The following is a 24,304-nucleotide window of genomic DNA, read 5'->3' as shown; positions in this document are numbered from 1 at the left end:
CTCGGGCGCCGCCGCGGGTGCAGCAGGGCCCAGCCTCGGTACCTTTTTGATGTTGGCCAGGAGGCTGTGGCCGTCCACGTAGGCGTCGCCCGAGGTGATGCTCTCGTCCCCCGTCAGCATTTTGAAGGTGGTGGTCTTGCCGGCGCCGTTGAAGCCCAGCAGGCCGAAGCACTCGCCTTTGCTGACCGCCAGGGAAATCCTATCCACAGCCAGCAGGGACTCTTGGGTGTCGTACACCTGGGAGCGCGCAGGGAGCAAGCGCTGGTCATGGAGAGCCCGGGCTGCTGCCGCTGTTCCCAGACCGGGCCGCCCAGGACAGCAGCCTCGAGACAAATCAAATCCAAGGCCTGATCGGCCCCAGGGCTGGGAGCACAGAACGAGACCCCACCTCCTGCCCCGTCAGCACGGACTAGCGGCTGCCCCGACACTCCCGCGTGGCCAGCAGGCATGGTCCCGCTGCCACTCTCCGGGGCAAAGGGACCACGTGGGTGGCGTGGGAGCAACCCCTGATTTGGCTGCTATGTAAACGCATAGTCCAGAGACTGGGCAAAGGTCCCGCGCCCTTGAAACCCAGCCCTGCCGCCCCCGAGCCGGCTGTGTCCTTCCAGCTGGGAGCCTCTGCAGCGCGGCCGTGCCCTGCGCGGTGCCTGGTCTCCAGCTCACCTTGGTGAGCTCCTTGATGACCAGGGGGCTGCTCAGGGAGGACAGCAGCTCTGGCGGGGACTCCAAAACCTTCTTCCTCTCGTCCGCCACGTCCCGGTCCTCCGGCAGCACTGGCGTCCTGTTCAGCAGCAGTGCCTGGGGACAGAGAGGGGCCCCGGAGTACGCCGGCTCTTAGGCAGCGAAACAACAGGACTCCAGCCCAGAGCTGCTCCTTTCGGGCCCCGACAACGGCTCCACCTCTCGCCGGCCGCACGCTCCCCGAGATTCCGACGCGTCGCGCCGCACGCTGGGAACTCGCCGTACGCCGGCCCCCTGCAAAGCGCACGTCCCTCCACCCCGAGCCCTTGGGGACAATCGGACCGGAGCCGAGCCACGTGCGGGGGGCCCACCTCCCCTCAACAGCCAAGGGGCCGGATTCTCATTTCCGCCAGCATCACTTCCCTGGCACCTGGCTCAGCAGCTCACCCATTTCCGCCGCCGGCAGACGCCGCAGACAACGGTCCTCAGCCTCCAGAGGAGGTTGGTTTCGATGAAGAAGAGGAGGAGGAGGAAGGCGGTGCCCTGGGCAGCCAGGGAGGTCAGATACTGTCCGATCCCCGGAGTCTCCCACGAGAAGTAATTCGTCTGGTAACTGATATCTGGAGGGGAAATCAGAGGTGGGTTCCGCTCTTGGGGGGGGTTCGCCCGTTTATGTTCTCTGAGCGAACGCTGCGGCTTCCCCACACAACTCGCCCGTGCCCCCCACTTGTCTCCCCCCCCCCGACTAGCCCCCTCACAGCTTGGGGCGAGGCAGGCGGCCCGTCCCAGGCAGAGACCTCTGGAATCTTCCTCTGTGCAGACTGACCCGGGCCAAGCTTCCAGCCGATTTCTCCTCTCTCCTGGCCCCCCGCTGAGCTTTTCCGAGCCTGGCCCAGCCCAGCCCAGCCCAGCCCAGCCCTCCAGCAAGCCAAGTGCCAGGCCCCTGGACACGGTCCCCAGGGGTCTGCCCAGGAGAGCCCGCCATGGGGCAGCAGGCGCGGTGCGCACGTGGGCCGGAGCCCTCGGACACTCACTGAAGGCTTTGCAGATGATGATGGCTTCCACGGAGGAGGTGCAGAACTGAATGAACTCGTAGTTCTGGTAGAAGTCGCTGATGCACTGGCCCAGGCAGTAGTTGGGCAAGACCAGGAAGATTTTATCCAGGGTCCTGGAGAGGTCCAGGAGGCCCAGCTCTGCAAGAGACGAGCTCAGCTGGGCAGCGGCCGGGTGGAGCCAGCTGGCTGATCCCAGCTCGGGGAGGGAAAAGGAATCGGCCCTTCGGTGCAAGGCAGAAGGAAGGAATCCGCAGACTCTCCCTGCCAGCACTGGGCACGGCGGACAGAGGGAAACCGACTTGCACGCGGGGGGCGGGGAGGCTCTGGGGCGGGGCAGGGCCCTCACCTGGGATGCTCATGATGGTGACGGCGAGGAAGGTGGCCGTGCCCGAGAAGATGTTGAAGATGGTGAGGCGCGTGTAGGCCGTGGCTGCCACGGAGAAGAAGAAGCTGAGCAGGTACATGAGGGGGATGATGGCCCAGCCGTACAGCAGGAAGATGAGCATCACGTCGACGAGGTGGCTGTCCTGGGTGAAAGCCTTCACGTCGAAGGCCTGGAATATCACCTGCGAGAGGCCACCAGAGGAGAATGGAGACGAGGCGCGAGCCAGCCTGGACCCCGGCGAACGCAGCCCCCAGCTGAACAGCAGCCGGCTCTTCACGCGCCCGCCAGGGCCTGGGCAGAGCCAGCCACCTCCGGGAGCCCCCGCCCGGCATGGCCACCCCCCGCCTCCTTCCTGCGGGATTTCTGCAGGCCAGAGACACCATTTTCCTTGGGTCCTTTGCGGTACCCGAGGCAGTGATGGACCCAGCGGGGAGGCCCCCTCCCAAGGCTGCAGCACTGGGCACCACGTGCGCATCCGAGGTGTCAGCCCCGGCGGGGCAGGGAACCTCTGTCCCCAGCGTACAGACGAGACCCGAGCGACAGGCCAGGCCAGGGACTCGGCCAAGGCCAGAGGCAGGCTGGGCTGGGCCAGGTCCCGTCACTAGTTCAGACAAGCCTGTGCAGGGGCTCCAGGGGCCACGCCAGGTGCAGCCCAACTGGCCTGGCTGCGCCAGCACGTGGCCAGCGTGGGTGCTTGGAGACGGGCCCCGAGGATGGGGGGCCGTAGACACGAGGGGCTCCCCGGGTCCCGCCTCGGGGCGACTCACCAGCATCAGCGCGCAGGGAACGAGGAAGTTGATGAGGTCCCACACCAGGGCCGAGAGCCAGAAGTTGGCCACGTAGACCCCGCTGACAAACTGCACGTGCTTGGCCTTGAGGGCTCGCTCGCTGACCAGCAGGAGCGCGAAGGTGCTGGACAGGGAGGCCATCCCATAGAGCAAGTTGATGGCGATGGCAAACCCCGTCTGGCCCCTAGGGGACAGCAGGCTCCCGGTTAGCTGGGGAACCCCACCAGAGCCACAGCGGGGTCCCCACCCCCTCCCCGGCCCCTCCCCGGCCTTCTGGCAGCTGGGCCCAGCGCGCCGGCTGCTAGAGCGGACAGGCAGCTTCCGGGCTCCTGGGCGTGCCGAGCCCTGCGACTCCCATGGGAACCTCAGGCTCTCTGCGCTGCCCAGGACTGGGCCCGGCCATGCAGCCCCTGCCCGCCCCAGGGGGCCAAGTCCCTGCCCAAGGCCCAAGGGAAATAAACCCAAACGCGCAGACGCTCGTAACATAGTGCTCACCCACCCCCTCCCTTGGGAGCCCCGGCACAGACCCCATGGGCGTCTCCACTGCCAGCTCCCTGCCTTGGGACCCCTCCAGCCTGCCTTCCCGAGGGTTCAGCAGCCCCATGGAGCGCAGCTGGAATGCTGGGCCCGAGCCCCTCGGAGGGCACAGCCTGCGTGACGCCACTTCTGGCTAGTCGAGTTCTATGGCCTCGGGCAGAGCCAGGCCGCAATTCCCTAGCCCACGGGACAGAAAGGGACCCCAGCTCCCGCCCGACACGTCCCTCCCCCTGCGCCAGTTAGCGCCACTCCACCGAAGCGCAGGGAACGAGGCCTCTCGCTCCAGCCCGGATCCGAGCCCCTGGCCCCGTCACGAAAGCGAGGAAGGAGGCTGGCGTACTCCATGAGCTGGTCCTTCGCCGTCTCCGTGATGTTCCGGGGCTGCGGGTAGTTGGTGACCGTGATGGACGCATTGGGCCCGGCCAGCAGCCGGAAGAGGGCGTTGTCTGCCAGCATGAGGGCGGCGGCGGCGGCGTGGTATGCCTGGTTGTTGAACAGTGCCGTGACCAGCGTGCGGTTCCACCGTGTCTCGAAGGACGCTGCCGCGACGTAGCGTTCGTTGAAGGCTCCGCCCTCGGCCGCCGCGCGGGCGATCAGGTACTCGTCCAGGTCGCCTGTGCAATCACACCCACCTCACCATTACAAACGGACCGGCCAGTCCCCACCCAACGCAAAGCAGGGCCGGGCACGAAAACCCAACAGCCAAAGGCCCTTGGGGGAACGAGGGGTACAGCTCAGCATGCTCCTCCCTGAAAGAAGTCACAAGCTACCCAAGCGGGTGGGTCTTAGGGCTCTTTGGGTGGGTTTTTTAATTCAATTTTATTCTAGGCAAAGCCAGAACGTGCTGCAGAGAACACGTCAGAACGGCCAGGCTGGGTCAGACCCAAAGTCCATCTCGCCCAGCGGCCAATGCCGGGTGCCCCAGAGGGAGTAAACAGAACAGGGAATCATCCAGCAATCCCGGTCCCATCACCCATTCGCAGCTTCTGACAAACAGAGGCCAGGGACACCATCCCTGCCCATCCTGGCTAGTAGCCATTGATGGATCTAACCTCCAGGAATTTCTCTAGCTCTTTTTTGAACCCTGTTACATCCTGATCTTCACAACATCCTCTGGCAAGGAGTTCCACAGGTTGACTGTGTGCTGTGTGAAGAAAAACTTCCTTGTGTTTGCTTTACACCTGCTAGCTAAAGCCCCGGGGTTGGACAGGAGACATACAGCAGGCAACTGTTATCAGGATCTGTCATAACCAAGAGTGCTGACTAGCACCCGGTGACTAAGGGGTTAACTAATGTCTCCTGTGCCTAGCCAGGTATCAGGTGGTCAACCAATAACAATGCAGATAGGAATTTCAAACTGGAAGAGGGGTTTTTCTCTCTGTTCTTTGTCTGAGAGGCAGAGCAGTTTCTTCCAAGACTGAGGGAGATGGGACACACTTCTCTCTCCGAGAACGGACTGCTTACAATGCGTAAGTAGGGAAAAATGTAGCTAGTCCGTCAGGATTTGTTGTTTTCCCTGTTTGGGAATTTGGAAATAATGTCTGAGCTGTTCATTGTGTTTTTCTTTTTTCTTCTTAACTAAGTTTTAGCCCAGGGGGCTTCCCTGAGTATCTCTATCAATTGGTGGCTCTTTCCATCTAGCCACTCGACTATGCCCGCAACTGGAGTTTTGTCTTGATAAGAAAGGGTTGTTTTCTTTTCTAATGAACCGGGATTGGTTGGTTGTTGTGTCCTTAGGATCCGCGCCTAGTGACAAGGGCAGAGTCCATTGTTGCCTGAATTCCCTCGGTTTTTCCCAACTCCAAGTAAAACAGAGGTTGGGGTCAGGGAGAGTTTTACCTTAGGAAGGGGATTTCCCAAGTGATCTCCTCCCTGGTTTTCTTGGAATTACTTGAGTGGTGGCAGAGGAGTCCCCAGACTCTGGGTATTAGGGTTTTGGGGGGAAGCTTTGTACCAGGGCCTGTACAGGCAAGGCTTTGGCATGCTCTTGCGGGCCCTCACTTCTTATGTTCCCCACTCTGGCCTGACGAATGCAGAACGGCCAGACTGGGTCAGACCAAAGGTCCTTCTAGCCCAGTGTCCTGTCTGCCCACAGTGGCCAATGCCAGGTGCCCCAGAGGGAGCGAATCGAACAGGTAATGATCAAGCGATCTCCCTCCTGCCATCCATCTCCACCCTCTGACACACAGAGGCTGGGGACACCGTTCCTTACCCAGAATGGCTAATAGCCATTTATGGACTTAACCTCCATGAATGTATCTAGTTCTCTTTTAAACCCTGATCGAGATGCAGCCGTGTTAGTCTGGTCTAGCTAAAACAAAAGACTGGACTATGCAGCACTTTAAAGACAAACAAGATGGTTTATTACGTGATGAGCTTTCGTGGGCCAGACTCACTTTCTCAGATCAATTTGTGGAAGAAAATTGGCGTGACCATATATAGTAGACTTCCGATAATCCGGAACCTATGGGATTTAGGTGGTGCCGGATTATCAGATATGCCGGACTATCAGGGGGTACTATAAGTTGGTTATTTATATATATATATATATATATATATATATATATATATATATATACACACACATACACACACACACACACACTGTATACATTATATACTGTATATAAAGTGTTCTTAACTCTTTTTCCTGTACATACTGTATACAGTATACTGTAATGTTTTAGTTTTTTTAAGCCTTTTTTACCCTTTTTACTCAGTTCAGCTACTGCTGCCGTTACCTTGCGACTCATTTTTTGCCGAAGCTCACTCACTAGGCTCTTGCCATTTTGATGCCGGACTATCAGGAGTGCCGGACTATTGGATGCCGGACTATTGGAATTTTACTGTATACCAAAGTGATACGATCAAAAAAAGTGAACACATAAAATTGACAAATCAAATTTTAGAATAGAGTGGTGGTACGGGGGGAAGGTTAGTGTCTGCAAGGTAATGACATTAGGGGGTGATAATTGGAGAAGCGATCTTTGTAATGGGTGAGATAATTAGCATCTTTGTTGAGACCCATACATAAAGTGTCAAATGTAAGCATGAATGACAATTCTGAAGCTTCTCTTTGAAGTCTGGAGTTAAAATCTCTCTGAAGCAATATGCATGTTTTAAAGTCATTGAGAGAACGGTCAGTCTGGTTGAAATGGCAAGCAACCGCTTTCTCTCTGTGAGAGAGCCTGATGTCTGTTTTATGTGCATTGATTCTTTGGCCAATTTTATGTGTGTTCACTTTTCTTGATTGTATCACTTTGGTATATATGGTCGGGCCAATTTTCTTCCACAAACTGATCTGAGGAAGTGGGTCTGGCCCACGAAAGCTCATCACCTAATAAACCATCTTGTTAGTCTTTAAAGTCCTACGTAGTTCTGTCTTCTTTTAAACCCTGTTACAGTCCTAGCCTTCACAACCCCCTCAGGCAAGGAGTTCCACAGATTGACTATGTGCTGCGTGAAGAAGAACTTCCTTTTCTTTTTTTTAAACCTGCTACCCATTAATTTCATTTGGTGGCCCCTAGTTCTTATATTATGGGAACAAGTAAATAACTTTTCCTTATTCACTTTCTCCACACCACTCATGATTTTATAGACCTCTATTATATCCCCCCTTAGTCTCCTCTTTTCTAAGCTGAAAAGTCCCAGTCTCTTTAATCTCTCCTCATATGGGACCCGTTCCAAACCCCTCATCATTTCAGTTGCCCTTCTCTGAACCTTTTCTAATGCCAGTATATCTTTTTTGAGATGGGACCACCACATCTGTATGCAGTATTCCAGATGTGGGTGTACCATGGATTTATATAAGGGCAATAAGATATTCTCAGTCTTATTTTCTATCCCTTTTTTAATGATTCCTAACATCCTGTTTGCTTTTTTGACTGCCGCTGCACACTGCGTGGACATCTTCAGAGAACTATCCGTGATGACTCCAAGATCTCTTTCTTGATTAGTTGCAGCTAAATTAGCCCCCATCATATTATACGTCTAGTCGGGGTTATTTTTCCCAATGTGCATTACTTTACATTTATCCACATTACATTTCATTTGCCATTTTCTTGCCCAATCACTCAGTTTGCTGAGATCTTTTTGAAGTTCTTCACAGTCTGCTTTGGTCTTAACTCCCTTGAGCAGTTTAGTGTCGTCTGCAGACTTTGCCACCTCCGTGTTTACCCCTTTCTCCAGATCAAGGGAACAGCCTTGACAGGATCAGTTATAGACTCCTTGCTCAGTATGAAAGCGAAACTCTCTTTAACGGAGCACAGCACGGACGAATCCCTCCCGCCGAGCTGAGCCAAGAGAGGGCCATGCCAGAGGGATGGTCTGCAGTGGCTGTTATTTAAAACACCAAAGACAGAACAGCAAATCTACCAACAGCACCAGTGCGTCAGAGGGACACGAGGGCCAAACCCAATGCATCCGGGGAAGCGTTATTCAAAGAGCCTGTTGGGGAGAGCCTCATGCGTTCCCGTCAATCCAGATTCCCTCCTGGAGACGCGCGGGACCCTCGCGGTCAGCCCAGCCTTCTGCAAGCGGGGACACTTTGCAAGGCAGGAAGCAGCCCGCAGAGCCTGGCAAAGCCCCACTGAGCAGAGCCCCCATTCTAGTCTAAAGCAGGAGATGCGGATCTGCCAACATCGTGTGCCACGGCCTGCAGAGGCTCGCCCCAAGCCGGCACCGGCTGCCCGGGAGACGAGGAGGGGAAACGGAGCAAGCTCTATGCAGCCCTGGCGATGCTTCAGGAGCACTAGAACGCTGCCCCTGCCCAGTGCAAACACAGGGGCAGCGAATGCCGAGCCCAGGACCAAGCTGTGAGCTTTTTTGTTGGCTGCCAGAAGTGCCCAGAGGGGCCCCGGTCGAAAGGCAGGTGGAAATTCAGCAGCTAGAGCGGAGCTCTGCCATACCTGCTCCCAGCAGGGTCCCACGGGATGGGAGCCAGCCCGCGCACTGCATTACCCAGGCCTTTCTGCCCCCGCACGGCTGGAACCCGACCTCCCCGGCGTCTGCTGGCCCAGCTACCGGCTGCCTCTGGAGCAGGACACCAGCAGCCCTTCGGCACACGGCTTGGCCTCTGAGGCCCCGCGCCCGGCCCACCTACCGAGCACCTCCAAGGGCGTCTGGCGCTGCGCCTCCAGCAGCAGGGCGTACTGCTCCGCCAGCCGCGGGGGGAGCCCCGAGGCCTCGGCGGCCGAGAAGGGCACGACAGTCCGGCCGTACGGGTCCAGCGTCAGCCTCAGCAGCGCGGAATCTCGCGGCCCGGGGAAGGTCTTGGCCACGACCAGCGCGAGGGTGGTGAAAATCAGCGGCACCAGGAACTGCGCTGCCACCATCTTCCAGTTGCGCCAGCTGTACACGGCCCTCTTCATGAACATGGCGTAGAACTGCTGGCAGCACAGGTAGAACTGGCAGGGGAGAGGGGAGGGGGCTGAATGCGGTCCCAGCATCCCGGCGAGACACTCCTGCTAGAATCCGTCCCGCCCCCGCCCCCGCCCCCGCCCATCCCGGGGCTCCCGCCAGCTAACGAACCGGCCCTGGCCGCTTGAGCCCTGCACCATCTGAGCGCCGCACCACACCCTGCCCCCAAGAGCCAGCTCCTTTCGGTCCGACCCCCTCCCTTCCGACCGCGGCGAAACAGCCACCCAGCCCCGGGAGCTTGGCCACGCTGGCTGCAAGCAGGGAGCGCTGCAGCCGCCTGGATCATGTCCACTCATCGCCCCATGGCCATCTGCATCCTTCCACTGAGACACCCGTGGACGCGGCCCTGGGGTGCGGGTAGCCACGTGGGGCCCAGGACTCCTCGTTCTTCCCCCGGCCGAGGCTGGTCCAATTACAGACATCACCTCCCCTGGCTGGTCTCTCCCAGGACGCCCCCCTGCTGCCCAAAACCATCGCGCGCAGGACGGCAGCCAGCGAGATCTGCCCTTCGAGTGCCAGACGGATTCAGAGCCGCAAGATCAGCATGAGACGGGATTCTCGTGCTGCCCACTTGGGGCAGGGACTTCGCGACGGCGGGATTCTCCCCCTCCCTGGCAGAGCAACTCGGGCTGGCCAAGCCAGCGGGGCATTTGGAAGCGAGACCCAGACAGCTCCGATGACTGAGCCGAGACTGGGCTCTGCCACTCAGAAGCCGCAGGGATCCAGGGTCAGAGGAGGGCTTAGAACCGGGGGTTCTGGCTGACTCGATTCCCTCCTGATATCCCACCGTGCCCCGGCAGGCCCCGCGCCCGCCCGAACCTCACCCCCGTGTTCAGTTTGATGCTGGAGCAATCCTCCGTGATCAGCGCCCCGCTGTCGTCCGTCATGTCCGTCATGCCGCTCAGGCTGCTGGAGTCGTCCACGGCCCAGTCGTTGGAGCGCCGCTCGTGCTGGTACTGCAGTGCCGGGAGCTGGATGGCCTGGATGTCCATGCTGGAGTCCACCAGCTTGCCGACCCTGAAAGAGAAACAGAGCGGCTGCGGTGTCGCGCTGGGGACTCGGGTCCACGATGCTCCATTAAAGCAAAGGAAAGTCCTGGACGAGCGCGGACGGAGCCAGGCTCTGCCACACAGGCCCCCGTGCCGCCAAGCCGGCCTGGGGTATCTGGAGTTTCCCTCGCAGCCAGCGGGAGGGGGTCTGTGGAGCGGTGGGCCGGAGGCTTTCAGGGCACCCAGGGACTCTGGCTAACGCTGCTGGATTTTTGTTGAAATCTCAAAAGACAGAAGCCAGCTTTGGGCAAGCACACCCCTGAGAGCCTCCCGCTCCAACTCTCCAGGGTCCTAAACTGCAGCTTGGCTTGGCCTGGCCACCAGTGCCCCTGCCAGAGCTCTGCGCAGTGGATCTGAGGGCTGGGGGCGTCAAACACTGTGGATGACTCATAGCAGGTGAAAAAATGTATCAAATCGGGTGCAATCACGCGGGCGTAATGGCTGGCAATCAGCCAACTCCCTTCTGGGCTATCTCAGACTACGAATGACAGGAGACAGGGCTAATGTCCTGCTAATATTTTCCAGTCGTGTGTGGAATAAATTGTGTTCTGTGCAACAAGGCATGGGTGGATGTGCACCACCTGTATAAACACCTGCAGCCAGCTGTGCGCGCTCTGCCAATCAGCTGGGCGGCACCTGAATCACTCCTTGGTGCCCACCCAAGTGCTCAGCTTCCAGGGAACGCTGGCCCGCGCTAGCATTAAATGCCAGTGATCAGCCGTGTCTGACGCGAGAACGCCTGGGAGGTTCAGTGATTCCCTGAGAGGTGCTGAGGGCGCCCTGTTCTCAGCGCAGGGCTTACACATGCGCCTCCCGACGCGTCTCACAGCCCTGCCGCAGAGCTGGACCCCGGAGCGCTGGCCGGAGCCAGTTCACGGATCACGTCACCGCACTGCACCCAACGGTGTGGACAGGTGGCATTCGGAGCCACCCCTGCTGGCGTTCCCGCGGCTCCTGGCACGGTACCCACCTGAGGAAGACCTCCTCCATCGTGGTGACAGAGGCACCATAGCTAGCGATCCCCAGCTCCTCTCGCTTCTGCTCCAGCTCCGTGAACAGCGCCTCGAACCTGGGGCACGACACAGCCATGTAACCAGCGGCAGCGAAGGCACCGCGCCCGCTGGAGGGCCCCGCGGCGGCGGTTACCTGTGCGTGCTCTCCGTGGGCAGGATGAAGGACAGCTCTGCCCCCGCGTTGCTCTCCAGGGTGGCATTGGGCACGTACTGACAAACGAGCCGGGAGATCTCCCCAAGGTTACAGTGCGGCTCCTTCACCATCACCATGTGGTAGCCGGCCCCTGGAGGAGACGACCGGTCACAAAGGGAACTCCACCCCGGGCAGACCTAGGCTCTGGCTGCGGGAGCCGACCAGGCCTCGTGCGGCATGACACGGACCTGTGCCACCCACCGCGGGCCCCACAACAGCGCCCGGAGGCTCTCGCTGCGCCCCTCGGCGGGGTGTGACCCTGGGACCAGCGCTGATCCAGAGGGTGCCGCAGGAGCGGAAACCCTCCCAGCCTCGGGGGGCCCGCAGTCTGGGAACGAGCACCCGGGCCAGCCCAGACTGGCGCCTCAGAGGGAGCAAAGGGAACAGGACAATCCGCGACCGACCCAGCCCATCCGCCAGGCTCAGCGCCAGCAGTCAGAGGGTTTGGGACACGTGGGGTCCTGTCCTTGGCTAACAGCCCTCCAGGGACCGACCCTGCCTGGCCTGACCCACGGTCTCGGCGTGGGGAGTGAGGGAGTAAACAAGGCTACGCGAGGGCCTTGGGTTTCCTTGTTTGCCCCACCGCCTTCCACCCTTGGATTCCTCCTCCCCAGACACAGCGCTCCGGGGCGGACGTAGCCCCCAGCACGACAGCACCCACCGCAGCACCCACCCTGCCCGGGCCCCGCTCGCAGGGGACTGGGCCCAGCTCCCCGCCCCCCCATACCTGCCATCAGGCTGACAGGCAGCTGGGCCAATCCGAGCGAGTCTGTTGGGACCTGGCGAAGGGGGGAGCAGGGCCACGTGGGTTCCGCCCGGGAGCTCGTCTGCCACACCGGAGGCAGCAGCCAGGCCCACGCCGGGGAGGGGGAGGGGGAGCCGGGACAAATGTAAGCTAACCTGGTGTTCCCTCCCACACAGTGTGCGAGGGTGGGGCAGGCCACAAGGCACCACCACGAGGCCTGGCGTTCTCCCCCCCACGTGTGGGGGGGGCTGGGCGAGCCGGAAGGCGCCGCCACGAGGCCTGGCGTTCCCTCCCCTGGGCGCGTGGGGGGCGGGGCGAGCCACAAGGCACCGCCACGAGGCCTGGCGTTCCCTCCCCTGGGCGCGTGGGGGGCAGGGGAGCCACAAGGCACCGCCACGAGGCCTGGCGGTCCCTCCCCTGGGCGCGTGGGGGGCAGGGGAGCCACAAGGCACCGCCACGAGGCCTGGCGGTCCCTCCCCTGGGCGCGTGGGGGGCAGGGGAGCCACAAGGCACCGCCACGAGGCCTGGCGGTCCCTCCCCTGGGCGCGTGGGGGGCAGGGGAGCCACAAGGCACCACCACGAGGCCTGGCGTTCCCTCCCCTGGGCACGTGGGGGGCGGGGGGAGCCACAAGGCACCGCCACGAGGCCTGGCGGTCCCTCCCCTCGATGCGTGGGGGGCGGGGGGAGCCACAAGGCGCCGCCACGAGGCCTGGCGTTCCCTCCCCTGGGCGCGTGGGGGGCGGGGCGAGCCACAAGGCGCCGCCACGAGGCCTGGCGGTCCCTCCCCTGGGCACGTGGGGGGCGGGGCGAGCCACAAGGCACCGCCACGCGGCCTGGCGGTCCCTCCCCTGGGCGCGGGGGCGTGGTGTTCCCGGCCGTACCGTATTTGTGCTTGAGGAAGAGCGAGGAGCCGCAGCACTGCAGCTCGCCCTGCGCCATGATGGCGATGCGGTCGCCCAGCAGGTCCGCCTCGTCCATGAAGTGGGTGGTCAGCAGGATGGTTCGGCTGCTCCGCTGCTGCTGGAGCAGGTCCCAGGTGGCCCTGCGGGAGGCTGGGTCCATCCCCGACGTCGGCTCGTCCAGCATCACCACCTGCGTGCAGGGACGGGACCATCAGCCGCCACCAGACGGACAGTGCACACGCGTGGACGGGCCGTGGGACAGGGACTCAACCCAGCAGGGAGCACGGGGAGCAGGCAGGAGGAGCTGGCTGGTCTCGCACACGGGCTACATTGGGACTTAATGGGCAGCAGGGAGGTGGAGGGCGCAGGCTGGCACAGGTAGGTACGAAGGGAGGAGGTGTTGGCCTTATGCATCAAGAACCCAGGTGCTTGTCCCGAGGGCGGGGGAGGGCAGAGGCAGCCCACTGGGATAAAGGGGTAACGAAGAGGGGTGACGTCACAGCAAGGGTCTACCTGGAGCAGCAAAGCAGGGAGAGGAGGTGGGGGAGGCAGTCCCAGGAGTAACAGACCTGCCCAGAGCCCACGCCCTGGTAGCAACAGGGCACTGGAACCCCCGGACCTAAGGCTTGTCGGTGAGCACGGCAGAGATCGGGCCAGGCAGACAGCCACGCGAGCCTCGGCTCTGAGCAGCAGGGCTACGACTCTGGAGGGGGGAGGCCATTCGGGGGAAAGCAATTCACGATCTCAGGAAAGGGCAGAGAATCAGCAGAACACAGACGGCGACCGGGAGCGGGCAGGCCAGGCCCACGGGAGGGAAGTCTCAGGGATAAGAGTCCAGGGCAGCTGCCCTGGTGCAAGAAGGAAGCCGAGTCGGAGGCCGGCCGGGCCGTGCCAGGCGCTCTGTGGCGATCAGAAAGGAACCCTACAGAAAGTGGAGCGAGGGGAATTGCTAGAGGGCAGAAGAGCAGCACCAGCATGTCAGGGCCAGACCGCAACAGCCTGGCACAAAACAAGCTACCTCGAGCAAGGGACGGGCCTCGTCAAAGAGAGGAAGAGGCAGGAAAGTGCAGGCCCCTGCTCCCGGGAAGGGGTGCTAACAGACAGCCACAAGGAGGACGAGGGGTTAACGCCCGTTTTGCTTCAGTCCAGATGCTCCACACAGTTGATATTAACACGAGTGGGAGGGACCGCGGGCCAAGCCAGGCAAGGGACCTTCGCACGCGTTAGGTGTCTGCATGTCCGCAGGGCCTGATGAAATTCATCGCAGGGCACCGACGGAACCGGCTGAAGCCACCTCGGAACCGTGCGCGTGATCCTGGAGGCCAGCGGGGCTGTGAGGACGAGCCCAGCGCAAGCCGAGCCGAGCCAGCGAGTTTCCGCGTCTGAGGAGATGACTGGCCTGGTGGCCGGGAGCCGTCACACAGGCCCCAGAGACAGGCGGGCGAGAGGCAAGTGCGACGAGCCGTGAGCACGAGGGGCTGACCGACGGCACTCGAAGCCCAGCTCTCAACAGGCCTGTCAATCGGGGAGGGCGGATGCAGTGGGGTCCTGCAGGGGGCAGTGCCAGGTCTGGGGCTAGTCGACATTTCACTATGACTTGGATACCGGAGTGGAGAGGCTGCCTGTCAAACCTGCAATGACTCCACGCGGGGAGGGGCTGCAAGCACTCGGAGGCCCGCATTCAATTCAAAGGCCACCGGGGCAGTGAGAGACCCGCTCTGAGATCAACAGGGTGAAATTCAGGACAGACAAGAGCAAGTTATTGCAGGAGGAAAGGGAAAGGCAGCGCCCCACTAACCGCGGGGAAGCGGCAGAGGGAAGGGGGGTTACAGCGGGTCACGAATCGGCACAAGCCAGCGATGAGAGACCGGCCAGTAGCCCTCTGGGCGGCACGAACACAAGCGCCGCAGGGCAGGCTGCGGAAGGAGCTGCCCCGTTCCACTGGCGCTGCGGAGGTCTCCGCGGGAGAGGCCCAGAGGAGGGCAACGGAGCGAAAAGAGGGGCCCAAACCTGCCCTGGGAGGGAGGGTTACACAAACTGGGCTCGTTGAGCGGAGCGGGACAGGACTCGGCCTGCCCAGAGGAGGCCAGTGACCCCTTAGTCCCCACAGCCACAGAGAGGTGCCGGGCTTAACCCGCCGGCAGGGAGCTGCAGGGCCGGCACAGGGAAACGCTTCCTCGCCTAAGGGGGGCTAAGCTTTGGCGCAGGCCTCCCCGGGAGGCTGCGGGATCCAGGGCACTGCGGCTGGACAGACACCCCCCGAGAGGTCTCGGTTTCCTAGGCCCCGCCTTGGTGCCCTCCCGAGGCCTGTCCAGTCCTACACGCCTCTGGCTCTGGGGCAGGCAGGGGGCCAGCGGGCCTGGGCCGAGCCCAGTTCAGTGCCAGCATGAAGTCAGCACAGCGGAGGGACCAACAGCCACACTCGCCTGCCTCAGTGGGCAAGGGAGGCTGCCAGAACCCGCCCGGTAACTGGTCCAGGCAAGGCAGCCTGGCCTCCCGCCTCCCGTTCTGGGGGTCCTGGGCCCCAGCACCCGCTGTTCTAACCACCGCGACTCAGCAGGCCGGGGCGGCAGCAGCTGTTTGCCACAGCCCTGTCCCCAAAAGCCCTTTGCTGTAGCCACTGAACGACACAGCCTCCCTGTGCCCGAGACCACCAGTGCGCCCCCTGCTGGCAGAGCGGGCGCAGCTCGGGACCGGCCTCCCTGCCAGGGGAGCTCCCTCACTCGCCAGCGCGGGAGCCGCTTGCCTTGGAGTCGCCGATGAGCGCGATGCCGATGGACAGCTTGCGCTTCATACCCCCGGACAGCGCCTTGGACCGAGCGCCGCACTTCTCCTCCAGCCGCAGCAGCCTCACGATGCGGGCGATCTCCTCCGGGCACTTCAGCGGGGGGTAGCCCTTCAGCTGGCGGCGAGGGGGGAGGGTTAACGCTCGAGAAAGGGGCTGGGACACCCGGGCAGCCCCTTCGCACGGGGCCCTGCTCACGCTGCTCCCAGCGGAAGGCCCGCCCCGTGCTCCCTCCCCCCACGCTTCCCGGTGAATCCCTCCCGCAGGGCTCCCCCCGGTGCTGGGATCAGACCCTCCCCGGTTAAATCCCAGGGCCCCAGCCAGAGAAACCTCGGTGCCTTCGCTTAGCTTGTCTGGCCAAGAGGCTTATGGCGAAGGCCAAGCCAGGGATGTCAGAGCGTAGCCGTTCGGAGGGTTAACCGATGAGCAGCAGCCAATCCGGTTCCATTACGGTCACACGCCGGCTCCCAGCCCGCTTCCGGGGAGCCAGCTGCCGCTCCGCACTGCGGGCTCTGCATCAGAGCTCATGGGGCGGCAGCCAGCTCGCCGGGAGCGGGGCCGGCAGCAGGGAGCCAGTGCGCCAGGAGCCAGCTTGTAAGCCGGCTGCTGGTAGCCGGTGCTGCTCCCAGGGCACAGCTGGCTGGCTGCGCTGCAGCAGGGATGTCTACGGGTAAGCAGTTAACCAGCCTGTCGGGAGCCGAGGGCCGCTCCAGCCCCCCCCAGCACGGAGGCCGGGGGCCCCACAGGCTGGAACGGTGAGATCTCATTGGGTGGGTAGCCGGTTGAAGGTTACCCACATCCCTACTGCAGTGCAGGCTCCACGCGGTCAGCCCGCAGCGCCTAGCTGCTGAGCTGGTTCGTGGGCCCACGGTTCCAACAGCCACCGGTTTTGCACTCGAACCCCAGCACAGGGCGGCTCTGCCTGAACGGGGCGGCTTGCAGCTCTGCGCCCAGCCCCGGGAAACGGGACGGCACGAGGTCCCTGCGGAGGCCACTCTCGGAGCCAGGACTGCCCCGCTCTCAGACCCGCGGCTCTGTGGAAAGGCCCCGATGCGGCTGAGCGCCTGGGCGAAGCCCCGGCCATAAGGAGACCCCCGCTGTGGCCCAGTGGGCTGGGCCCGGCTCAGGCTGCCCCAGAGACCAAGGAGAGAAGAGAACGGACTCAGAGCTGAGATTCTGCGCACGCCCGCACTGCCCACCGGGCCTCTCCAGCGCTCTGCCGCACCCGCTAACGGAACAAGCCCCGCCCGCACCGCCCGCCGGGCCTCTCCATCGCTCTCCGGCACCCGCTAACGGAACAGGCCCCGCCCGCACCGCCCGCCGGGCCTCTCCATCGCTCTCCGGCACCCGCTAACGGAACAGGCCCCGCCCGCCGGTCCTCTCCATCGCTCTCCCGCAGCCGCTAACAGAACAGGCCCCGCCCGCACCGCCCGCCGGGCCTCTCCATCGCTCTCCCGCACCCGCTAACGGAACAGGCCCCGCCCGCACCGCCCGCCGGGCCTCTCCATCGCTCTGCCGCACCCGCTAACGGAACAGGCCCCGCCCGCACCGCCCGCCGGTCCTCTCCATCGCTCTCCCGCACCCGCTAACGGAACAGGCCCCGCCCGCACCGCCTGCCGGGCCTCTCCAGCACTCTGCCGCACCCACTAACGGAACAGGCCCCGCCCGCACCGCCCGCCCGGCCTCTCCAGCACTCTGCCGCACCCACTAACGGAACAGGCCCCGCCCGCACCGCCCGCCGGGCCTCTCCAGCGCTCTCCGGCACCCGCTAACGGAACAGGCCCCGCCCGCACCGCCCGCCGGGCCTCTCCAGCACTCTGCCGCACCCGCTAACGGAACAGGCCCCGCCCGCACCGCCCGCCGGGCCTCTCCAGCGCTCTGCCGCACCCGCTAACGGAACAGGCCCCGCCCGCACTGCCCGCCGGGCCTCTCCATCGCTCTCCGGCACCCGCTAACAGAACAGGCCCCGCCTGCACCGCCCGCCGGGCCTCTCCATCGCTCTCCCGCACCCGCTAACGGAACAGGCCCCGCCCGCACCGCCCGCCGGTCCTCTCCATCGCTCTCCGGCACCCGCTAACGGAACAGGCCCCGCCCGCACTGCCCGCCGGGCCTCTCCAGCGCTCTCCGGCACCCGCTAACGGAACAGGCCCCGCCCGCACTGCCCGCCGGTCCTCTCCAGCGCTCTGCCGCACCCGCTAACGGAACAGGCCCCGGCTGCCCGGCGGCACCCACAGCACCGACCATGCTCTGTCAAACCAGAGCAGGGCCCAGCTTGAACCGGGCTCACTCCGCATTCGCCAAACCAGGCTACAGGAGCAAGCGAAACCGGAAGGAATACGCTGTTCAAACGGGAGCCCGGGCTTCCGCAGGGGCCGTGCCTGACCCCAGGGGCCGCACGCCGGCCTGCAGCCAGCCCCGCGCCGACAGAACCGCACAGGGGAGGCGGTATTGCAAAGGACAAGCCGCCAGTGCCGGGTGTGGGGCAGTGACAGGGCCCAGCCTCGCTGACGGCGGCTGCGGGGCCCAGCCCAACCCCCTGGGCTGCCAGGACTTCTGCAGACAGACGGGCCCCCTCCCTGCAGCTCACCCCAGAGTAGAAGTGCAGATGCTCCGCCACCGTCATGTTGTCGAAGAGCACGTCGTGCTGGGGACACAGGCCCAGGCTCCTGCGGATCAGCACCATGTCCCGGGCGATCTCGTAGCCGTTGACGTAGGCCTGGCCGCTGGTGGGCGGGTACAGCCCTGGGGGGGGAACACACGGCCATGGGGCAGAGCTGGGAGACGCCAGGGCCCCGGCTCCCACTCCCCGGGGTCCCCCCCTCGCCCCAGGTCAACGTGCTTCAGGCAAAGACCCGCCGGGGCCCTGGGGGATCCCCCCGCCCTTCGCACAGCTGGCAGGGCTTGCACTGCCCTGGGGTGCAGCCCAGACTGGTGTAGGGAGCCTGGACCATCAACAGCGAGGTCTGCCTTGGTCTAGAACCTATGGAGCCGCACGACAACTGGCCACGCAGGAGGCAGGTACCAGCCTGGCCAGCGCGTCCTCTGCTCTGCACGCTGCTGGGCGCCACGGGGAGGGCCAGCCACCCCGGCCGAGGTTCCCAGGCGTCCCTGGTCCGTGGGCCAGGCCCCACGAGGCGGCGGAAGGAGCCGTGACAACGCAGGGCGCTGTGAGGCGACAAGAGCCCTTCCCGTCCAAGCGCCCCGCCGGGCGTCACCCAGGAAACGAGGAGGCAGGGGAAGCAGCGTGGGCAAAGGAACAGGACAAGAGGCACCAGGGCAGCACCGGCGAGGTGCCCAGAACACCTGTCTCTTTCCAACAGGCCTCTGATGGCAGAGCAGCAGGGGGCGGGCGGGCGGCTCGACAAGCAAGCCAGGAGCAAAGCTCTCCAGCCAGCGCTGGCCAGGGGCCGACGGAGCAGGGCAGGCGGAGCACAGGAGCGAAAGGAGGGTGCGGGTCTGTCCCACGTGGCACTGGGGAGCCGCAAGGGCTGTAGGACTGAGGGGCACACGGGAGGAGCCTCGTTACGTGGGAGGATCTCAGATGAAGGCAGCCCTGGCCCTGCCCACACGGACCAAAGGGAAGGGCAGGGAGTAACGGACCGGGGCAAGCAGAAGATCCGGACCCAAGTTCAGCGGCAATGGGAAGACGAGAGGAAAAGGCAAAGCTCGGAGTCAGAGACAAGCCCGAGAGGGCGTGGGGACTCCGGCGTGCCACGGCGGAGCAGGACGGGACGGGAGCTGTGAAGCGGATCCACAAGGAACTGGACTCCAAAAACGGCACCGTAGGGAAGGCGACCGCCATTCTGACGAGCCAGAAAACCAGCCACACCACTCGCGAGCTGCTCTGCTGGAGCGGGGCGCGGGGAGGGACAAGGGACAGGGCAGAGGAAGCGGCTGATGGGAATGAGGACAGCTGGAGGCGGTAGAAAAGTACAATTGCTGCGACAGGAAAGAACGAGGCGACAGCGGGGCCGCGCGGACGACGGCCTGGCTCAGACACGCCGCACACAGAGCCGGATCCCGCACACGGAGCTACACCAGAGCGCAAAGTCCTCGGGGCAGAGCGAGACAGAGCGGCCAGGCTGGGTCAGACCAACGGCCCATCCAGCCCAGGGTCCTGTCGCCCACAGTGGGCAATGCCGGGTGCCCCAGAGGGAGGGAACAGAACAGGGAATCATCCAGTGATCCCTCCCCTGTCGCCCATTCCCAGCCTCTGACCACAGAGGCTAGGGACACCCTCCCTGCCCATCCTGGCCAGTAGCCATTGATGGACCGAACCTCCATGAATTTAGCTAGTTCTTCTTTGAACTCTGTTATAGTCTTGGTCTTCACAACATCCTCTGGCGAGGAGTTCCACAGGTTGACGGGGCACCGTGTAAAGAAATGCTTCAAACCTGCTTCCTATTGACGTCTGTTGGTGACCGAGGATGCGTTGGACGAGCACAGGGAGGACCGATGTGGAACGAAGTGAATGAAGCTGGTACGAGGGAGACCGTGCTGACAAGACTTCCTTTGGCCCCGTGGCAGCTGCGGAGCTGGCGGATGGGCCAGAGAAGAGCAGACTGCGGTGGGGTGCGGACACCAGGCTCCTCGGCAGCTGGTTCTGGCTTCATACGCAGCAAAGCAAGACCCGCCCCCGAGCCACCACGCTGTGCTACCTCGCGCCTGCCCCTGGATGGCCCGGGGGCTCGTACCTGTGAGCATGGACAGGGTGGTCGTCTTCCCGGCACCGTTGTGTCCCAGCAGCACTGTGATCTGCCCCTCGTACATGTTCAGGGTCAAGTCCCTCACGGCCTCCCTGGTCTTGTTCCCCACTTTGAACACCTGCGGGAGCAGCGGGGATGAGAAGGACACGTGCTCAGCCCGGGGTGACCCATTTCGATGACTCAGCAACACGAGCAGTCGCTGGAAACTCCGCCGGCTACGCGATTAGTCGAATGGGGGGAGGGGCGCTCGCTAGCCCGCTGCGCCTCCGCCTTTGAGACGTACAAGAGCCACCCGCAGCTCTCGCTACGTTTCAAAGGGCAAGCGCGGCCGGCGGGCCCAACCCGAGCAGGGACTGCTTCCCCTCGCGCCGTTTCCCACCGCGCCTCTGGGGGGCACCGGCTCCTGCTCCCCGACTTGCTGCCCCCCATACAGAGGCAGCGGGGGGATGGCAATTGAGTAGGGACTCAACTACCCGATAAGCCTGGGCTAGGCTACTGGGTGGTCAACTAGTCGCTTCCATCCCTAGTTCACCCCCCTTCGTATCTCCCCCCCCCCACGCTGAAATGACCCGGTACAAGAGACCCCCCCCAGTGCATCCACACAGCAATCGCCAGCTACACGTAGGCAGCTTTGAACCCGTGAGAGGTCCGAGCCCCGGGGCAGGACAGGGCTCCCCGAATTCTCCGGCGCCCACGTCACCGCCTGCAGGCAGACGCCTTCCCAGCACCGGAGCTGGTTCACAGCAGCCCTAGGAGGGGTGCCCAGAGTCGTACCGGCCCTAGGGGGAATTGGGGCGGCCGCTCCAGGCCCTGCGTTGTGGGGGGCCCAGTGGCAACCGCCCCAACCGTCCTATGGCTGGAGGGACCCGGGGGATTCTGGGGCGGGGCAGCACAGGGGGGCAGGGGCTGCCTCACCTTGGAGAGGTGCTTTATTTTGATCCCTGAGACCAGATCAGCAGGCTCTTCCTCGATGTACTGGCTCTTCAGGGCCTTCTCCGGGTCCTCCTCCTCCTCCTTCTCCTTCCCCAGGGCGGTTTGGGGCGTCCCGCACCAGTACGAGGGCTAACAGGAGAGACACGGGGGTGAGCCAGCTGCCGGGCACCGCGCTCCTGCCAACCGCGTCCAGACGGGACTTGCCCACCCCGCTCGCAGCAAGAGGCCCACGCGCAGAGCCGTGCGGCGCGCCGGCAGAGACCGGCCCTTCCTAACGCCACGCCCACTGGGCACGCCCCAGACCGGCCCCGCCCCGCTCAAACGGCATGCTCCCAGCACAGCAGGAGCCGAGGGGGTCCAGCGCCTCCCAGGATCGGGTCCCTGGGACACTGATCCTCTCCCCCCCCACCCCTGTTCTCCCAGGGGCACCTCTGACCCTGCAGAACAAGCCCGGGAGGTGCGCTACGTCCCTGCTCCGCCAACAGGCGCCAGCTCCCAAGGAGGCAGGCTCGTGCATCTGCACTCAGGGGCAGGGCGACTGCTTGCCCGGTGCACGGGCGGCTCTGCCTCTAGCCGGAGACCCCACAGTGCGTTCGCACCAGCACCGCAAGGACCCCGGGCCCCGGAGAGGGGCTGGTGCCGACACTTCACCCTGCCCCGGGGGCTGAAGAGCCAGCCAGAGCGTGCCTGCCCCATCGCCGCACGCCCGGGGAGGCCTGGCTCCCCTGCCGGCCAGTGGGGCTGCTCCCCAGTACGTGTTCCCTGCTCGCATCTCTCCATCACGGAGCCCCTGCCTGGCACAGGGCAGCCAATGCCCATTCGAGCCCCACTGGGAGAAGTGTCCTGGGCACGACCAGAGGCCCCCCCGCGCGGATGGAAGCCCGGGCACGGCAGCGGCGCTCACCGTCAGGAAGAAGTACCAGGGCTGCGGCACGCCGTACTCCCCGGGGAAGACGGCCTCCACGTACCAGGCCACTAGGCCATAGAGCACCGAGTCCAGCAGCAGCATGCCCAGCACCTGCGCAAAGGTGAAGTTATCGTCCACGCTGACTGGCTTCGTGAGGTCCCGCCACTGCACGCCGGTCCCTGCAACGCACACGAGAGAGTCTGCGCCCGCCAGCCAGCAGGCTGGGGAACAGGCACGGGGGCTCCGTCTCCAGGACTGCAGAAGGAGGAATCCCAATATGCATTCCCTGCCAACACAGGTCCCCTCCGCCCCCCCGCGCCTGGCCCTCTGCCAGGTCCCCTCCGCCCCCCCGCGCCTGGCCCTCTGCCAGGTCCCCCCCTTCCCCCCTCGCCCGGCCCTCTGCCGGGTCCCTCCCGCCCCCTTCCCCCCGCCGGGTCCCCCCCTTCCCCCCTCGCCGGGTCCCCTCCACCCCTCCCGCCCCCGGCCCTCTGCCGGGTCCCCCCCTTCCCCCCGCCCTCTGCCGGGTCCCCCCCTTCCCCGGCCCTCTGCTGGGTCCCCCCCGGCCCTCTGCCGGGTCCCCCCCTTCCCCCCCTCGCCCGGCCCTCTGCCGGGTCCCCCCCGCCCCCTTCCCCCCGCCGGGTCCCCCCCTTCCGCCCTCACCCGGCCCTCTGCTGGGTCCCCCCCGCCCTCCCCCCTGCGCGCGCCCTGCGTGTCTCTTGTCCCCAGCGTGTGCACACTGGAGGCGGAGGGGCAACAGAAATCACCTCTGGCAGCTAACCACCATGAACAGGTTTAGCCCCGTGGCTCTCGGACGGCGGGTGGGGAACCCCACGGGGGTTGTGAGTCTGAGACCCCCGGCTCAGCGCAGGCCTATGACCTGGCTAAACACCCGCCCTGCCCTCCCCGCGGATGACTCGCACGAGGAGTCCAACCGCCCTGCGTAACGCTCTGTCCAGCGCGGCCCCGAGCGGCGGCGAACACAGTCTGTGCCCACCCACCAATCCCTGCTGTGCCAGCCTGGCGGGGAGGTGCTTCCCTCCGGCCACGGGCAGCTCCCCGGAGAAGCGGGCGCTATCCAGACCCTCAGAGCCGATAAGCACGTGCCGGGAGACGCCCGCCGAAGGGCAGCCCCCAGCCCTGGCTGCGCAAGGGTCTCCTCTCACTTGGGCCTTCAGTGGCACGGGAGCAGGGGCGACGGGGCCCGATCGCAGCGCCTCGCCCCCAGCCCAGGAGCAATTCACGGGCACGTGCTCAAGGGACTCGTGTTCCTGGGCGTCCCGCCACTCACCTTTCCCTTCGAACATGCCTAGGAGCTGCGCCCCCATGGCCATGGCGACGTTGGAGACGAGGCAGGACGCCAGCTTCTGGCTGTGGGACATGAGGTCGTAGCGCGGCGAGATGAAGAAGTAGGGGATGTAGGAGAAGAAGTAAAGGAAGCCCCCGGCCGCAGCGGCCACGTTCGCTGCAGGTGCAGAGAAAGAAAAGCCCTTTTCAGCAGCACGGGGAGACCCGCACGGACAGGCGTGGCCCAGGGCCCCGAGCGCCAGGCGGCGGCCAACTGAATGACTGGCCCCAGGCCACTGCAGGTCCGTAGCTGAGCTGGGACTACGCCAGAGCCTCCCCCAGAGCGCCCCACGCCGCGCAGCCGCTACGGAGAGGCCTCGTGGCGTGCGCCGGCCCTCGTGCAAAGGTGCAGGGGGGGAGGGGCACGCTTCCCGTGCACGCAGCGCAGAACACAGCCGAGCGGGGACGTGCCCCGACAGCCCCTCCCCAGCCCCCACGCAGACTGCCCGGGACGTGTCCGCAAGCCCCACACAGCCACCGGCAACGGGACGTGCTCCCAGCCCTTCCCAGACGCCCACCACCCGGGGTGGAAACCCCGCTGAGTTAGTTAACTGGGGGGGGCCTGCTCACGACGGGCCCCGTGGGGCTGGAGCAGCCCCCCGCCTCCTGAACGTTTACCGGTTAGTCGACTATTCTGTAGCCCCTGGGGCGGGGCTGGCAGCCAGTGCGCTCTGGCCCCGCCCCCGAGGAGCCGCTGCCCCTCCACGCTGCTGCCTCCCCATCAGAGGCAGCAGCGTGGGATGCCAGGCAGGAGCTGACCCAAGGGGGGCCAATTTAAACACCAGCTCCCCTCGCAGACCAGCTGCCTGTCGCCCTGTGCTCGAGGGCCCTGCAAGGTCTGTGGGGTCCGAAGCCAGGCTGGG

The 24,304-nt window shown here is 64.3% G+C and overlaps 1 protein-coding gene across 1 annotated transcript in view; it reads right to left on the bottom strand.

Annotated features, from left to right (window-relative positions):
• ABCA3 (ATP binding cassette subfamily A member 3) overlaps positions 1 to 24,304 on the bottom strand; it is a 71,632-nt gene that overhangs the window by 12,623 nt on the left and 34,705 nt on the right. The window contains exons 9-26 of the mRNA XM_075899035.1: positions 23,386 to 23,559; positions 22,095 to 22,276; positions 21,173 to 21,319; positions 20,246 to 20,375; positions 18,139 to 18,293; positions 15,513 to 15,668; positions 12,746 to 12,956; positions 11,060 to 11,210; positions 10,884 to 10,982; positions 9,689 to 9,881; positions 8,548 to 8,851; positions 3,787 to 4,060; positions 2,889 to 3,093; positions 2,083 to 2,302; positions 1,716 to 1,874; positions 1,129 to 1,301; positions 664 to 798; positions 43 to 237 (exon numbers count right to left, since the gene is read on the bottom strand). Coding sequence (XP_075755150.1) covers positions 43 to 237; positions 664 to 798; positions 1,129 to 1,301; positions 1,716 to 1,874; positions 2,083 to 2,302; positions 2,889 to 3,093; positions 3,787 to 4,060; positions 8,548 to 8,851; positions 9,689 to 9,881; positions 10,884 to 10,982; positions 11,060 to 11,210; positions 12,746 to 12,956; positions 15,513 to 15,668; positions 18,139 to 18,293; positions 20,246 to 20,375; positions 21,173 to 21,319; positions 22,095 to 22,276; positions 23,386 to 23,559 — 3,263 coding nt within the window. The remainder of the gene's footprint in view (positions 1 to 42; positions 238 to 663; positions 799 to 1,128; positions 1,302 to 1,715; positions 1,875 to 2,082; positions 2,303 to 2,888; positions 3,094 to 3,786; positions 4,061 to 8,547; positions 8,852 to 9,688; positions 9,882 to 10,883; positions 10,983 to 11,059; positions 11,211 to 12,745; positions 12,957 to 15,512; positions 15,669 to 18,138; positions 18,294 to 20,245; positions 20,376 to 21,172; positions 21,320 to 22,094; positions 22,277 to 23,385; positions 23,560 to 24,304) is intronic.

Source organism: Pelodiscus sinensis, chromosome 16 (assembly GCF_049634645.1).
Source record: "Pelodiscus sinensis isolate JC-2024 chromosome 16, ASM4963464v1, whole genome shotgun sequence".
NCBI lineage: Eukaryota > Metazoa > Chordata > Testudines > Trionychidae > Pelodiscus > Pelodiscus sinensis.
This window is presented reverse-complemented; position numbering and strand designations above follow the sequence as displayed.